This window comes from Lonchura striata, chromosome 11 (genome assembly GCF_050655825.1).
Source record: "Lonchura striata isolate lonStrDom1 chromosome 11, ASM5065582v1, whole genome shotgun sequence".
Lineage (NCBI taxonomy): Eukaryota > Metazoa > Chordata > Aves > Passeriformes > Estrildidae > Lonchura > Lonchura striata.
The window spans coordinates 23579534-23591930 of NC_140713.1; the positions used below are offsets into that span (position 1 = coordinate 23579534).

At 51.5% G+C, this 12397-nt stretch overlaps 1 protein-coding gene across 1 annotated transcript in view; it reads right to left on the minus strand.

The window, feature by feature from the left end:
- The window catches only part of SLC7A5 (solute carrier family 7 member 5), a 32221-nt gene that overhangs the window by 11919 nt on the left and 7905 nt on the right, over window positions 1-12397 (minus strand). Inside the window, exons 2-4 of the mRNA XM_021526938.4 lie at window positions 9066-9191; window positions 1312-1417; window positions 937-981 (exon numbers count right to left, since the gene is read on the minus strand). Coding sequence (XP_021382613.1) covers window positions 937-981; window positions 1312-1417; window positions 9066-9191 — 277 coding nt within the window. The remainder of the gene's footprint in view (window positions 1-936; window positions 982-1311; window positions 1418-9065; window positions 9192-12397) is intronic.

Here is a 12397-nt window from a genome sequence, read left to right on the forward strand (position 1 = left end):
GGGGGAGATGGAATCTCAGGGATACACTGGGCAGTTTTAGGCTCTACCTAAACTCAGCTGTCTGGACTGAGGGAACTCAAAGAAAAGGAGCTCAGGCACAGCTTAAGCAGGTCTGTGAACAGCCCGTGTTGGTACAAATTTGCCTTTCCCAACAGTTTAATTTCATTTGTGAAGGGAAAGTGCAAAAAGGAAACCCTGCTTGGTGCCACTCTAATTGCTCCAGCAGAGCTCCAAACTGCAGGAGCAGAGTCAAATACCACAACTGCATCCAGCAGACATGAAAATAATTGCAAAATGCAGCCCCCCTTCTGCTGTTTCTCTGGGAAGGGGTGGATCCAGCCCTGTGCTTCCCAGCAGGACCAAAGCACCCCCAGGGTCAGCCAGGATGGGCTCTTGCACAAGTGCCCCCGAGCCTGAGCTCCCAGCAGCTCCCAGGCACCTTCCCAGGAGCAGAAGGGATTTCTCAGCACTGTCCTGCTCTGCTGAGGGCCCCAAATAACCCCGAGAGGCACGGGCAGAGCAGGAAGCAGCTCTTGCTCAACAGGATGGAAGAGCACGGGACAAACACATGGAGAGCAGCACAAACACATGGACAGCAGCACAAATGCTCAGTGGGAGTTGAACCAAGGCAGCAATAAAGCCCTGAGTGCTCTTTCCTGGCCCATAACTCACAGAGGTGTCAAGCCAAGGAAGCAGAGATGTCTCCCAGCACTGATAACACGGCACAGGAGAGCAGGGAAAACAACAGCCCTGCTCCTGCAGGGATTATTGTTCCCTTTCCCTGATTCCAGGGAGGTAGAAGGTCATTAATTTATCTTGTTTTCTCTTTTTCCAGATGAAGACCTTGGCTTCCTCCTCTGTTAAACACACAAGGAAAGGGCTTCCCCAAAACAGCTGCTTTTCCCCCAGGGAAGTCATGCCAGGACTCACACCTACCTGTAGGGATTTATCATCTCTTCTGTCACAAAATTCAAGTAATTCCTGTAATTTCAAAAGGACAGGGGTTAATTCTGGTTAAATGAACCCTTCCAGTTTAACTCATCTGCACAGGGATTCCAGGAGGGGCACAGGCACTGATCCTGAGGGAAAACTTGGGATAGCTGATATCCACAGCCATGCTGGACAGGGCTTGGAGCAACCTGGGATGGTGGGGGGTGTCTCCATTCCATGATGAGGATGGCTACCAGTGGTCTCTTTTCACAGCAAATGGAGCAGCAGGTGCTCAGAGGACTGACAAAGGAGCCCTGCAGGAGCTTTAGTTTGGAATTGGAGCTGGAATTGAGCTCGGTGTGGGAGAGGGCTGTGCCTTACCATCCTCCATAGGCAAAGAGGCCGCTGTACAGAGCCAGCACGATGTTCCCAACGCCCACCTTGGTGCCCTCGAAGGATTTCTCAGGGGTCAGGTTTTCCACATCACCTGCAGGACACAAACCCCGCTCACTGCCACGGGCTCTGAACCCCAAAGGCCTCCAGAGAAACCTGGAGGCAAGAGCTGCTCTTAGGATGAAATCATTTTAATTATCACCCTGCTGCTTTTTGGGTTATGCTGAGCACGGGCACGTTTTCCCTCCAGTTTTCCAAGGATCAAGCCAGCTGGATTCATCCCCAAATGATGACCCCAAAAACTCATCTCAAGCAAGGACTGATTCCTCCAAACTTTCTCACACTGCGACGTGCTGTCACCAAGGTGATGTCCCAGAGACATCCTAGGGACCTTCCTGCTGGAAGATGCTTTGCAAACAGAGATTGTCACATTGTCCTCTCAACTCCAGGCTGCTGGCCTTCGATAAAGCCCCAGGATTTCCTGCACTTCCACCAGCCACCCAAACCCCCAGAAACCCAGGATTTCCTCCAGTCCCACCAGCCACCTGATAAAGCAGAAGCCTGTGGCAATCCCTTTGATTGAGGGAAGTCAGGTTCTGGGGGTTTGGATATCAGAAGTCACCTTCTTTAGGGCCTGATGATCAAAAGTTCCTGTTGTGGATCTGCTTTTGAAAGAAAACGCCAGAAATAGAAGATTTGATTGTGCCTCTGGTCGCAGCTCTCCCCGAGCAGCCCCAGGTTTATTTATTTTGCTTTCAAATGCTCTGCAGTTGTTTTGTTCCCTGTCTTTGATGGAGGGGCTGGCTGTGGGACAGGGATGGCAGAGCCACACTCCCAGACGGAGTGCAGGGAATGTGGTGGGATCCAGAGGGGCACCTCTGCACCCGGGGGGAGCCCATGTGATTCCTCTTAGGGCATGGAGCTCTCCTAATCACCCCCAGCAACTGCATCACAAGGCAGTCAGCAGGGCCCGCAGCTTAACCCTTCATCCCTCGGCACTGGGCACCCAGGAGGTGCTGCTGGAAAAGCTCAGGGATGCTCCAGCAGCAGGAATTTTTCCCCTGGATGGCCTCTCTTCCTGCCCCACTGGAAATTCTCCCTCCCCAGTGCCACTGCTGCAGAGGCTGGGTGACAAACGTGGCCCTGGAACAGCTCCCACTCATCTTCCCAGTGCTGGGGAAGAAGGATTCTTCCTGCAGCACCATCCTGGAGCATCTGTCACTGATGGGGCTGCTCCAAAGCTCTGCCAGTGAGCTGGAGCTGCCCTGTGTTGGGGGAGAGCTCCATCTGCTCTTTCCTCCTCCTTCCCTGATCAGCTCTATCCTGATCTTTTCCACCCTGGGCATTGCTCCCTTCTCCCTCCTGCTCCTGCTGAATCCTGACCAGGGTAGAAAGACATTCCTTATCACAGCATGGAAATGCTCTCTGCTGCCCAGGGAAGCATTTCCACCTGCCTTTCCCTGGCTGGAGCCACCTCATGTGCAGGGGGGTGCTGTGGGTGTGAGCTGCTGGGAACCCAGCCAGAGTGGGGAACCCAAGGTGTGCAGGGCTCCTCCTGCCCAGATCCCAATCCCAACTGTTCTCTGCTGGAGTCACCTCTTGCCCAGCACCTCCTTGCACCAGAAAAGTCTTCCCTGCATCTCCCTTGGGATGTGCTGGATGTATTTGATCCTCCTCAGCAGAATGCACCAATCCCTTTTTAAAAGCAAATCTGAGTGCAACAGGAGAGCCAGGAAATGCAGAGACTGATAAAAGGCTGAGTTTAACCTCAATTCCTGCCTTGCAGGTTCTGCACAGAATCCCAGTTTAGCCCAGGTGAATCAAAAGGCTGAGCAGGAGGGGTGGAATGTGATCCCCTGCATCCCTCAGGCTCAGCTTTCCCTAACTCATTTTCTGCCCTTCCTGAATAATTACCAGTCTGGTTCTTTCCAGGCCTTTTGTTATGGGAATAAGAGACGCATTTTGTTCACAGTGCCTGCTGCAATTAGCGACTGCAACAGCACAGGGATGGACTGGGAGAGCTGGAGGCTCTCAGGATATCTCTTCTCCAGGGTTTCAGGCTCTCCATGTCCCCACCCTGATCCGTGGACCATCACCTCCACCACCCAGAAGGATGCTCCTGAGCAGCACGAGCACCATTCCATTTCTTGTCCACAGCTGGACACCAGCTCTTCCAAAATCCTCCTTGTCTTTCACAGGCAAAACCCTCTCAGGCCAAATGTTCCTTCTCCTGAGGCAGCCAGCACATCACTGCCCTTCCCACCCCACCTTTGGAGAGCTGGAGCTCCCCAAAACCTCCCAGTGAGTTGTTAAATTTCCCATTTCTGTGCCCCAGGGTCAAATGGATTTAGCAACGTGTCGGGACACAATTAAACAACCAGAGGAGTGCCTGTATCTCACCATCCGCAGCATAAAAGAATTCTTCCTTGTATCCCTCATCCCTTCAACAAGTCCTGCTGAAAAATCCCGGAATTATTTTGGTTTGATCCTAATTTGGAGCTTTGATCCAACCCCACCTTGCCGAGCTGGGCTGTGCTGGGGGAGGAGGGAGAGCGGCTGTGCTGCACCACCTCCAAAAGCTCCCAGGCACTCCATCCTTCACATCTGGCCAATTCCAGCTGCAGGATTTTGGATTTTTGGGTCTGGCTGAAGTCAAGGTTACAAATGTGCAGGTGAGGCTGCCAAGCTCAGCCTTGGGGCATCCCCAGCTCATCCCTTGCTCCGGGCACTGCCCTGCCCATCCCCGGCACCCCGAGAGCCTGGTTTGAACCCCTGGTTTGAACCGGCTGTTCCACCGCGCTCTGCTCTCCAATTAACCAAATTAAGGTAACGAGCTGTGACACAAAGCCCATTTGGGCTCCTGCAGCTGCCAGGAGTGCGGGAATTGTGCCGGGAATTGTGGCGGCTCAGCGGGGCCCGGCTGAGGCGCTGCGTGCCCGGGCCCTTCCTTCCAAAATCTTCATTTGCTCCCCAGTCATGTCTAGTCTGGTTTTAATAGCACAGCAATCTTCTCCTGCACAAAGCGCTGCAGCATAATTAAATATTTTCAACTTGCCCCAGCACAGCCGTGGCGAGAGGGGGCCCTCAGCACACGGGGTGGCTGTACCCAGAGCCCCAGAGGAGGAGGAAAAACAATTCAGGGAAATGAGTCAGGAAAAGAAGCGTTTGCCACCTGATTAATCTGATTAATCTGATTAATCTGCAGCAGGAGGCTGCTGTGATTTAGAGGGGCACGGTGTGGCAGCTGTCCCTGTTTCCCTGTCCCAGGAAGGAGCCTCCCTGCAAAGCTCCATAAAAAGCACAGCAGGCTTTATTTGGGATGCCAGGCTAGAAAGACGTGCAGCAGCAGGAATTGTTGTCCCTGCCATCCTCCTGTGCCCTCAGGATGTTCCCCATCCATTGGGTTTGGCTCCAGGGAGGATCCCTGGTGGGCTCCAGGCTCCTGTCAGCGCTCCTTGGCTGACCAGGGAATCCTGGAATGCTCTGGGTGGGAAGGGAGCTCCAAGTTCTTCCCGTGCCACCCCTGCCATGGCAGGGACACCTTCCACTGTCCCAGGTTGCTCCAAGCCCTGTCCAGCCTGGCCTGGGACATTCCAGGGATCCAGGGGCAGCCCCAGCTTCTCTGGGCACCTCTCCAGGTCTGCCCCAGGGCACAGCCCCAGCCAGCCCTGCCACCCCCACCCCAGTATTGCTTGTAAAAAGCTGTTTAAAAAGTGATGTTGTGGCTGGAAATCCAGAACTCTGCTAGGAGGGTTCTGAAAGTACCAGAAGGATGATTCAGACCTTCAGTGAGCAGAGCTTGGCTCTTAAAATGCCATTTTTAGTACTCCAGGTGCAAGGAAACGTCTGGCACTGTGGGGTTGAGACATCTGGGTGCTGCTTTCATTTATCAAATCCCTTTTGCTACAAAACACCCCTTTGGCCTCTGTATTTCTCCCTGGGGGTTATTTTGGTAGTTCCCAGTCCGTATTTTTTTCCCTGCCTTTTTTGGGTGAAGAATCCTGTGATTGAGAGAGGGAAGGAAAATTGAGTCCCTCTTCCTTTCCTCCCAGGCTTGGAGCAACCTGGGACAGGGGAAGGTGTCTCTGCCCATGGCAGGGATGGGACTGGAGGAGCTTTGAGATCCCCTCCCACCCAAATTATTCCATTATTCTACAAAAAACAAAAAGCCAAAAAAACAAAACCAAGACAAACAAACCCAAAAAACCTGAAAAAAAACTAACAAAAAAAAAAATCCAAACTAAAAAAAAAAAAAAAAAGACAAAACCAGCAACAACAACAACAACAAAAAAAAGCACAAATTAAACCCAAATCTCGGGCCCAGCCTAAGCTCTGCTCTGGAGTGAAACCTGCCTGCTCTGTCCTTAACTGACCCCGTGCTGCTCTGGCAGATGCAGCTCTGCATCCCTGACAGCCCAAGGGAGGGAGGCAGGGAGGAAAATGCTGCTGCCACCAGACAGCTCCTGCAGGCACCACAGAGCAGGGATTTTACAGCCAGGATAAAGAAAAGGGACAATAAATAAAGGGACAATAAATCCAATAAAAGCAATTCAATAAAATCAGTGTTAAATTCTATTTCTCTAAGTCCCAAAGGCCCAATTCCAGGTTTTTAAGCAGAGCTGCTGGTGAGAGATCACAGCGAGGGCTGGAGCTGCATCCCTGCTCCAGCTGCCCAGAAACCCTGAGGCATCATCCACAGGAAAAAACAGACATCAAACATGTCTGTGATATGTTTATTTCTACTTTTTTCACACCAAAACCTTTCCTGAACTGCCTCACCTGTAAAAACCATGAGGGTGTGCCTCAAGAAATACCCAGATTTTTTGATCATTTCACACCTCAGTCAGTTTTTAAAGGAAGCTTTAAGGTGTGGATATGGAGAGGACATAGCCACAGACCTGTGTGACACATCCAGGGCAAAAACATCCCTCAAACCTGCTGTCCAAATCTTCTCTATGATCCAGTCTGACATCCCACTCCTCAGCTGAGGAATATGGCCAAAAAATACCCAGCTGGACAGAAAGCAAATTGGGAGAGCTGGTAAAATAAGAGAATCAAAATAAATCTTGTTTTCATAATCCTGGAGTGAAAAAACTCTGATCCTCTCTATGTTTTAAGTTATTTCTATTATTTAAGTAAGTTATTTCTATAAATAAGCTATTTAAATAAGTGATTTATTATTTATTTAAGTTTAATTAATTTATTTCTATTATTTACAGGCTATAATCTGGAGGCCATACACAAGATTTTACAAACCAATACCTAAATCAAGGATTTTTCAAACCACACATTTACGGCCTCAAGAAGGCTTTTAAAAGTTTCATTCTTGGATTAATAAAATAATTTCATCCAAAGCAGCTCAGTTCCACTGAGTCAAGCTCCAAGCACTCGAAAGGCTGAGCAGGGAACCAACTTCCAGCCTCTCCCTTTGGGAAGGGCAGGGAAGGAGTGATGGGAAACAGCTGCTGACAGGGAAATGTTCTTTTATGGGGCAAAACTGCCACAGAGTCTTTGTCCTTGTGAGATCCCTGCTCCTCTGCAAACCAGGAGAAGAGCCAGGGAGAGGACAGAGAGAGAGAAAAAGCCAAAAGCTGAAGGTGGGAGGTTAATGCAGAGAAATTTCTGTGAAATCACAGAAATTTCCACATCTGAGCAGAAAAAAAATGTGGTGTTGCTCCTCTGGGCTGTTTATGGATACTGGGAATACAAAGCAGCAGTGGGACAGGGACCAGTAAAACCAGTTCATTGTCCAGAACATCCTGGGAATACACAACCCCATTCCCCCTGACAACCAGCTGGGTGCAGGTCTCACCCCAAAACTGCTGCCAGCTTGGATGGGCTCAGCTGCTGGTGGGAAGAACCCTCTTTAGCCAAAAAACCAACACTGGAATGGACACAGGGTGTGGAAATGTGGGACAGAGCTGGAGGACAGGGCAGTGCTCTCCCATTGTCACTGAAAACGGGAATTTTTGTGCTTTTTCTGAATAAAAAAAATGAAGAAAAAAGACAATTTCTTGCTGTATCCCTGCTAAAAGCACAGAGTGACCTGGAATGATTGAAAGGAAAATGGAGCAAGGTGCAAACTGCAGGTGGGAGCTGAGGAAGGGACAGGAAAGGAGCTTGCACATTCTTAAGGACTTAGCAGAGAGCCTGCAAGTTCCCTAAGGAGATTAATAAAATCCATGATGGAGCCCAGGCAGAATCCCAGCTGTGGGATTCTGGACAAGCAGGAATGGTCACTTGGGACAAATTTGGAGCCAGGATCTGCTGTGGATCCCAAGGATCCCACTCTGATCCAGTCTGGTTTGAGGGTTGGCTGCTCAGACAGGGAGAAAAGTCTTTGCTTACAGGTGTCACTGTCCAGGAATTGCTTTTGATCTCCCTGCCAGGTGGATCAGCAGGAAAAGAAATCACAGGGAATTCTCTGCCCTGCAAGGTCTGCACAGCCACAACCACCTGAAACTGCAACAAACTTCAAAGGAAGTAAAACAACTCCTGGGACACAGGAGGGGAAGGAGTATTTTATTTTAACAGGGCAGAAATCCCGTCTAGGTTAGACAGAAAACAAGGGAAATCTCATGGATTTCCACTGAGGGCAGAAAGTGGCTCAGCCTCCCCAGAAAGGCTAAAAGAACAGCACATTCTGAAGATGCAAATTAAGATTCTATCTGCAAACAAAGCCCAGTTGTAAAAATCTTCATGGTAAAATGTTAACCAACTAAAAGAGATTTATCATGATTTATCCTTTTCCTCCTGGGAGAGGACCAGAAGGTCCAGCAGAGCAGGCTGGGGAGCTGTGCAGAGAGAGGAGGTGTGCTTTGTGATAAGCCTCAAACAATGTCCCTGTTGAGTGTCTGCACTGAGCTGGAAGAAAATAAAAACCTCTGACAAAGCAAGAAATTCTGCAAAGACAGCACTGGCTCCCAGAGCTGAGACAGGAATTAGAGACCCAGGGGCACACACAGACACACCCCTGTGCAGGGACATGATTCCCTGGAGATCTTATCCCCTTTTTGCAAATAAGGACAGGACTGTTCCCCAGGACACGTTTACTCCCACAAAACTTGCACCAAAAAGCCACATTTTGGTTTAACTGCGAGTTAACCTGGTTTGGAACCAACTCAGATGGGTTTGGAACAAACCATTTCCCTGCTTTGAGAGGATTTTATGGGTGCATGAAGCAAACCAGCAGAACCACCCAGAAAATCTGCTTTATTTTCCCATTTTTGTCTCCTTTTCCAGGTGCCAGCTGAGAGCTCCAGTTTCTCTGTTCCTCCTGGGCTCTGTGTCCCTGGGTGACCCAGAGCTGGCCTGAGCCACTGCACACCTGGAACAGGATGAAGGGAAATGTGCAGGGGGAGTTTGTGGAAGGATTAAGATGACTGGGAGTAGTTTGCACATGCAGATAATTCTCTGTGAGCAAAATGTTACAAAGAGATTTCCCAGTGCAGCAGCACCAACGTTTTCACTCCCTGCAATCCCAGAGGGAGAAGCCACAGTCCCTGTGGAAGTGGGAAAGACTGTAAGGGGTTTCAGGAGCATGAAATCAAGTCTGGCACATAAAACAAAATCCCACAAATAAAATACAAAACCTCTGGCAAAGCTGGAAACATCCCCCAAGCACCTGAGAGAACGGGGAGGTTTGCAAAGCTCTGGAGCAGCTGGGGTTGGACTCCTGGGCTTTGCTCCTCACCCAGCTTCACCTGCAGAGCCCCAGGAGGAGAACAAGGAACAGAACTCACCCTTGGCCAGCTGCACGAAGCCCAGGATGATGATGAGAGCCAGCGCCAGCAGCTTGGCAGCAGCAAAGGCGTCCTGCACACGGGTGGCAGCTTTGACACTGTAGCAGTTCACAGCTGTCAGCAGCACTGAGGGGACACACAGGGACAAGGTCAGCACCCAGGAGACACGTCAAATGCACCAAAAATCACAGGGAATCTTTAGGTGGGATGTACGGAAGGAGTTCCTCCCTGTGAGGATCAGCAGGCCCTGGCACGGGTGCCCAGAGCAGCTGTGGCTGCCCCTGGATCCCTGGCAGTGCCCAAGGCCAGGCTGGATGGGACCTGGAGCACTCTGAGATAGGGAAAGGTGTCCCTGCCATGGCAGGGGATGGACTGAGATGTTCTCCAAGGTCCTTCCAACCCAAACCGGTGATTCCCTTTTGCTACAACAACCAACCAGAGCCTCTTCCCAGAAGAGAAACTCACTGAGAGCTCTGCAGCCTCACACTTCTCAACTGCACCCTTTATTCTGGCAGCAAGTGCTTTGAATAATGCCTGTGGTCCTCAGACATGGAATGGCACTGCTCCATTTGAAAACATTCCTGAGGGCTTGCAAATAAAAGGACTGACTGCAGCCCCCTCCAGCAGTATTTGCTTGCTAAGAAGCTCCTGCTGCCCACAAGTTGCCCTGTGGTTAATTCCACTACTGGGGTTTACTTCCAACCTTTTTTTGCCATATTCCCCCCCAGCTCCTCTGTATCCCACTCCTGCCAGCGTGACATTCCTGCCAGGAAGGGCACAGCCTGACCCAGGCTTTGATTAAAGCCTCTGCTCCTGGCTGGGCTTCACCTGCTGCAGAGCAAATAATGGCAGAGCTTTGCTGCCCTCACAAATCATTGACTATTTTGGTGCCCTGCTCCCTCGCCAGAGCCTGCTTGTTATGGACACAGGCAGATGTCACAGAGGGTGACAGTCCCTCCAGCCCAGTGACCCCTCGCTGTCCCCAGCCTGAGCATTCACCAGCAGCTCAGGGAGGAGCAGATCCCCAAATCTCCTCCCGGAGCTGGAGGCTTTTCCCTGCAGGATCCTTTCCCAGCTCCTTCTGCCCTCGTGCAAAAGCTCCTTCCCAGAGCCTGCAGGAGCTCTTGATCAGAGCCAAGCAGCTGCTGCCCAAAACATCCCAGTCCCAATCCTGAGGGCGTGAGCTGCACACCCACCTCAGAGCCCAGAGCTGACCCCAGAGTGGGTGGGGTTGGAAGCACCTCACAGATCCAGTCCCACCCCGCCAAGGACAGGGACACCTTCCACCACCCCAGGCTGCTCCAAGCTCCATTCAAGCTGGCCTTGGGCACTGCCAGGGATGCAGGGGCAGCCTGTGCCAGTGTCCCAGGATCCAATGGCTCCCAGGATCACTGGCTCCTTCCCCCACCCTCCCACCTCCAGGATCTGCTGCCATTCCAACGCAGGAGCACCTCAAACGTGGAGAAGTGAGAGCTGCATGTGTCAGGAAGGAAAGCACACGATCCAACCCCCCCACAGGGGTGACAAGCAGCAGGAAACAGGGATTGGAGATGGGTTTTGTGGCGTGCCCTTGGAGACCTTTGGGAGTGTGGCTGGGACTGAAATGACCCCGAGCTGGTTTTGGGGAAGCAGAGCCACGCTGGGGTCACAGGACAGCACGAGCTGGGCTCTGGCCAGGAGCAGGGCTGAGTGACTGTGGTGACAGATGTGCCACATCACTGTCCCTGTGCCAGGCCCCTCCAGGACATAGAGAACAGGGACAGCCCCTGGAGCAGCCCTGTCCTGTGGGGTCACAGCTCTGTCCCCACAGAGGGACACGTCTGCCTCTGGGGACAGGGCAAAGGGCCACGAGGCGGAAACTCAGCTTAACCAAGTGACCTTACAGTGCGACAGGGGACAAGGAAACACAGGGGATGTCACCCAGCAAAAGTCCCAACTCAGCCAGTGAAAGCACCTCCAGTGAATCCTCAGGGCAGCGAGCTCTGGAGAAGGATTCCCTTTGACCAGCAATGACGACAAAAATAAATCTGCCCTTGTTTACAGAGGGATATTTAGAGGATGAGCTCACCCAAATAGAAGCACGCTGCTGCTGCTGTGGTGAGGACAGCCCTGAGAGGTGTGACAGTGACATTCCCTGCCCCATTTAGGCATTCTGTGTCTGTGACAGTAACTGCTTCACCCCCACTTCAACACTGATTTTTAGGGGCTGCAGGTTTTCCCTGCTCTGGTTCTGTAGAGTCCCCTGGAGGGTGGTGGTGAAAATTAAAGGCAAAAGTTTCCTACACAGTCCAAGTGTCTGTGTTCAGCCCCAAAGCCCCATCAGTGCCAGATAAACAGATTCCCTAAAAATGAGAAAGCACTTTGGGATCAGAGAGTAAACAGGGCTGGAAGTTTCTGCTGTGGTCACCACTCAGAGCTATTCCAGTCACATTTCCTCTGCTTTACTTTTCCCCTTTTACAATGGTATTTGTCTCTCCAAAATGAGCACAGTGGAGTCACTCCACTTCAATACCTCCAACACAGGAATGGCCAAGAATCCCCCAGTCTCACCCATCATCCTACAGACATCAAACAAGATGGAAGCTTTTCCATAAAATTCCAGGAGAAATTCCAGTGGCTGCTGAGCTTCTCAGGAGGCTGGGATTTCTTAGGGCAGCAAGTCTGACTGCTTTGATCCCAGGTGCTGCCCTGGCAGGCAGGGGCTGTGGGATCCTCCTGGCAGCACTCCCTCAGCTCGGCTGAATCGCTCCAGGAGAAACACAGCAAAGCTGCACAGCTCCAGCACGAACCAGGGCACTGATACAGAGAGCAGGCTGTGCTGCCCTCATTCCTGCAGTGTTTTCCTAAGGCTCCAGCCCTGTCAGCCAGCAGCCAGGCAGAGCTTTGGAGTGACCCATCAGGGCTGTGCTCAGGAATCATTCGAGGAACAAGGATTTCAGCGTGACCTGACGTGCCACGCCTGGCTGAGCCAGCAGCCCCTCTCCAAAGCTTTACATAATTGGGATAATAAATGTTAGAAAGCTGAAGGCATGGCAGATGGACAGGAGGTGACTTTTCAGAGAATCCCAGACTGGTTTGGGTTGGAAAGAACTTTACAGCTCCTCTTGTTCCAATCGCATGGGCAGGGACACCCAGGTTGCTCCAAGTCCATTCCAGCCTGGCCTTGGGCACTGCCAGGGATCCAGGGGCAGCCACAGCTGCTCTGGGCACCTGTGCCAGGGCCTGCCAGCCTCACAATAACAAAAGTTTCCATACACCTAATCTAGCTATTTGTTATTCGTTACTCATGACTCTGGCAGGAGAGCTCCTGGATTTTGCTCTCCAGGTGTTGT